This window comes from Mastomys coucha, unplaced genomic scaffold (genome assembly GCF_008632895.1).
Source record: "Mastomys coucha isolate ucsf_1 unplaced genomic scaffold, UCSF_Mcou_1 pScaffold19, whole genome shotgun sequence".
NCBI classification, from domain to species: domain Eukaryota; kingdom Metazoa; phylum Chordata; class Mammalia; order Rodentia; family Muridae; genus Mastomys; species Mastomys coucha.
This window is the reverse complement of record NW_022196901.1, coordinates 18111820-18115982: the sequence shown is the minus strand read 5'-3', so window position 1 is coordinate 18115982 and position 4163 is coordinate 18111820. Positions and strand designations below refer to the sequence as shown.

General features: G+C 46.1%; 1 protein-coding gene across 14 annotated transcripts in view; it reads left to right on the top strand.

Moving 5' to 3' along the window:
• Positions 1 to 4163, top strand: part of Srpk2 (SRSF protein kinase 2) — a 196586-nt gene that overhangs the window by 183544 nt on the left and 8879 nt on the right. For all 14 annotated transcript variants that reach the window (XR_004121459.1, XR_004121458.1, XM_031380115.1 and 11 more), the window contains 2 exons: positions 1570 to 1639; positions 2217 to 2309. Coding sequence is in view for 12 of the 14 variants with exons in the window: in XM_031380115.1 (XP_031235975.1) it covers positions 1570 to 1639; positions 2217 to 2309 (163 nt within the window). In the remaining 2 variants the exon portion in view is untranslated. The remainder of the gene's footprint in view (positions 1 to 1569; positions 1640 to 2216; positions 2310 to 4163) is intronic.

Here is a 4163-nt window from a genome sequence, read left to right as displayed (position 1 = left end):
AAAAAAAAATATATATTTTTAAATTTTATATGTATGGATGCTTTGCCTGCATGAATATGTATGTACCACATGCAGGCAGATTCCATGGAGCCCAGAAGATGGTATCAACTCCTCTGGAACTGGAAATACAGATGGTTGTGAGCCCACCACATGGGTGCTGGGGCCTGCACTCTGGTCTTCTAGAAGAGTAGCCAGTGCTCTTAACTTCTTAGCCATCCTCCCTCCCTCTCTCTTTCCCTTCCTTCCTTTCTTTCTCTCTCTCTTTTTTCTTTCTTTCTTTCTTTCTTTCTTTCTTTCTTTCTTTCTTTCTTTCTTTTTCTTCCTTCCTTCCTTCCTTCCTTCCTTCCTTCCTTCCTTCCTTCTTTCTTTCTTTCTTTCTTTTTTTCTCTCTTTCAAGATTTATTTATTTTGTATATGTAAGTATACTGTCGCTCTCTCAGACACACCAGAAGAGGGCATCAGGTCCCATTACAGATGGTTGTGAGCCACCATGTGTTTGCTAGGAATTGCAGTCAGTGCTCTTAACTGCTGAGCCATCTCTCCAGCCCCTCCCTCCCTTCCTTTCCTCCTTCCTTTCCTCCTTCCTTCCTTCCTTCCTTCCTTCCCTTCTTTCTTTCTTTCTTTCTTTCTTTCTTTCTTTCTTTCTTTCTCTCTTTCTTTCTTTCTTTTCTTTTTTACAAATAAGTTCATTGATAGCCTTCTTTAAACACTACAGTAGAAACCCAAGTGCTATTCAAAATAATTATCTTTTAATGAGAATGTATCTGATGATCTCACTGTAGAGCAATGAGAAGTAGCTGTTATGAAATGGACGAACACAAAACTAGAGAGGGGCACAGGGAGAGCTTTACCACAGCAGCGTTAAGTATGGGAGAAACTAGAAATGGGAGTTAACCTTTAAAAGACAAATTGGTCATCAGCATGATAATGATTGCTGTCTTTGTACATCTTACAAAATGGGGTGCTGAGCAAAGTTTCAGTAGTGAAACTGAGTGGGCGTCTCTCCACCCTGAAGTACCGGGGTGGGGCGGGGAGTGGGTGGCAGTGTGCGTGGTGCTCCCTGCTTCTACAGAGGGCCTGCAGTAGGCTTTGCTGCATGTGGTGGAAGGGAAGGGCCTCTTGTTTCTAGGTGTTGTTCTGCTCGAGTCAGAGATGAATGAAATGATGACAACATGCTGGACCTTGATCCTCAGCCTGTTGGGAAAGCACCAAGGCACCTGCTCTAAGGGACCTCGGCTGCACATGGGCCTGCTTAGGTCCTAACCCTACCCTGTTGTGCTCTGGGTAGACCCGTGCACTCTGGGTAGATGCTGCAATGTGCAGCCAGCAGAGCCGCTGCTCCCTCTCTAGGAGCTTGGCTCTACTTGCTGCTGTGCAAAGAGATCCGTAACTCTCCCATTAGAAGACATGGAAATACCCCTGCAGTTTCTGTGAACTTTTCTGTAAGAAAAGAAAACTAGGGGTTGGATAGTCCTGGGATGTACTTTGGTCTGCCTTGGTCCTCAGCAGACCTAGGCTTCCTCTTGAGCCATCTCTGAGGTGCTCAGCATGTTATCTGTTGTGTCCTAGGCATTTGAGCTGGCCACAGGAGACTATTTGTTTGAACCGCATTCTGGGGAAGACTATTCCAGAGATGAAGGTGAGTGCTGGCTGCCTGCTGAGTCCCCTGATGTGGGCCTGCTCCGCCAGAACAGAGAGTTCTGTTTGCATTATTTACTGAAAGAGCCATGCTTTGGTTTTCAAACACCAAATTCAGATGCTTTTCCTTTGAGCTGGAAGCGCCCTCAGTGCCAGTAACTGGACAGTACCCACCTGACACAGCTTTGCTGGTTTCCTGGTCGGAGGAACCCAACTGGTGGGTGAGGACTGACTGTTGAGGTCCAGGCCTCTCTGTGGTTACTTTGTCCATAGTTCTGCTGCCCATTTTGCTGTCCTGTTTGGGAGCTCAGTTGAAAACCAGGGAATTCAGGCTTGAATTCCTTCTGTAAAGCTGACCATCTCCATTCTTCCTTGCTTGCAAAGCTGGGGTGGCCTGGGGTTCGCTGGTGTCAGCCACTGTTGATGCTCCAGTTGGTGTCTGAGGCCTGCCAGTCCCACAGACCTCTGCATGGATGTGCTGCAGACATTGTTGATTTGAATCGATTTCTGAGTTTACTAATTTCCCTTTCCCTCTTCTCCCTCCCCATTCCCATGTCCCTTTTGCTCTCTCCTCATAGACCACATAGCCCACATCATAGAGCTGCTAGGCAGTATCCCAAGGCACTTTGCTCTGTCTGGAAAATATTCTCGGGAATTCTTCAATCGCAGAGGTAGTACCCTTTCTCTTTGAAATGTGCCACGATGCAGACAGAAATGGAACCGCTGCAGCAGCAGCAGCGTTAATGTGACCAAAGCAGTTCTTCTAAATTCCAAAAGCAGCCGAGCAGAATATCTGTGCTGGTATAAATGCTGACTGAAGACTGAGTCTGGGCTGTGATGTGCTCACTCTGAACACTGGGCCCTTCTTGGTGCCCAGGGACAGCTGGGTGTCCTTAGCTCTGAGTTCTGAATGAGCTGGACAGAGGCCATTTGGGCCATGCTCCGTTTCTGTCTGTGCGGGCAGTAAGCATGTCTGCATGCAAGGTACTGATTAAACTGTCGTGTGTTTGTGTTTTGCTGGCAATGTTTCCCATTGCAGATCACATAGCATTGATCATTGAACTGCTGGGGAAAATCCCTGGAAAATGCGCTATGTTGGGGAATATCCCAAGGAGTTTTTCACCAGAAAAGGTAATGGTACTTATACGGCACTGTTTCCAGCATGATCTTCTCCCAAAGGAGAAATTGTGCATTCGTATTTGAGCCATGGAAAAGATCAAGACTTTTCACCTGGGGACTTCTGCTGAAGAAGGTACTCAGAAAATAATCTGGAACCATCTGGTATCTACAGAGTGAAACCTTTATAAAAAAAGCAGGTTTCTAGCAATCCTTTCTCAAATAACTATCTCTTAACTCCGCTCTAAGCACCAGTGTGTGTATTCACATATTTGTAGAAAGGATTTTAAGCAAGTTTGGGAGAGCACTAGATTAAGCTGCATATGATGGCTCATCCTCGTAAGCCTGGGGAATCAAGAGTCCTTTGTGAGACAAACTCACAAAGCTAGACTTCCCTTCCAGTTCTTAGTGTTTAATGAGACAGCCTCGATGGGAGTAGTTTCATGGATGGCCATGGGCATTTTCTTGGGTGTGTCTGAGCTCTTTGGCGTTGTGTAGGCCTGTGAAGCCCTGTGCACATGTACTTTGGGTTATGTAGACAGTCCCATGGGTGACTGGTTTTAATGTTCTGTAGTTCACAGGTAGTATGAATCCTTTTCAATCCTTTTTTTTATTTAAAGATTATATGTAAGTACACTGTAGCTGACTTCAGACACACCAGTAGAGGGTGTCAGATCTCATTACGGATGGTTGTGAGCCACCATGTGGTTGCTGGGATTTGAACTCAGGACCTTCGGAGAGCAGTCAGTGCTCTTAACCGCTGAACCATCTCTCTAGCCCTTTTTTTTTTTTTTTTTAGTTTTTCCGAACTCAGAAACCTGCCTGCCTCTGCCTCCCAAGTGCTGGGATTAAAGATGTGCGCCACCACTGCCTGGCAGTACTAATCCCTAAGCCTCCAAGCAGTGTGTTTCTTTCCTCAAGCTAAAAACTGAATCCTGAGAAAAAGCTGGGAGTAAGAGGGTGGGGAACTCAGGTTCATCCTTAGCTACATTGAACATTACATGTTAACACGGGCTATGTGAGATCCTGCCAATGACAACAAATTCCTTCTCAGGTGCTGTTGTCTTGGGAGCCCCTGTTTTTACCAGCTTAGATTCAGTTATGTTTACCTCCTCCATTAAAGTTTGCTTAAGGACTTGGGAGAGAGTTAGTTGGTAAAGCGGTTGCTGTATAAGCTTGAAGGGCTGAGCTCAGGCCCAGTACTTACATAAAAAAGCCAGCTGTATTGGTGCATGTACTTGTAATCCTGGTGCTGTGGACACAGAACAATGGAACCCTGGGGCTTGCTAGCCAGCCAGCTTAGCCATGTGTCTGTCTGTCTGTCTGTCTGTCTGTCTGTCTGTCTGTCTCTGTCTCTCTCTCTCTCTGTCTCTCTCTCTCTCTCTCACACACATACACACACACACACA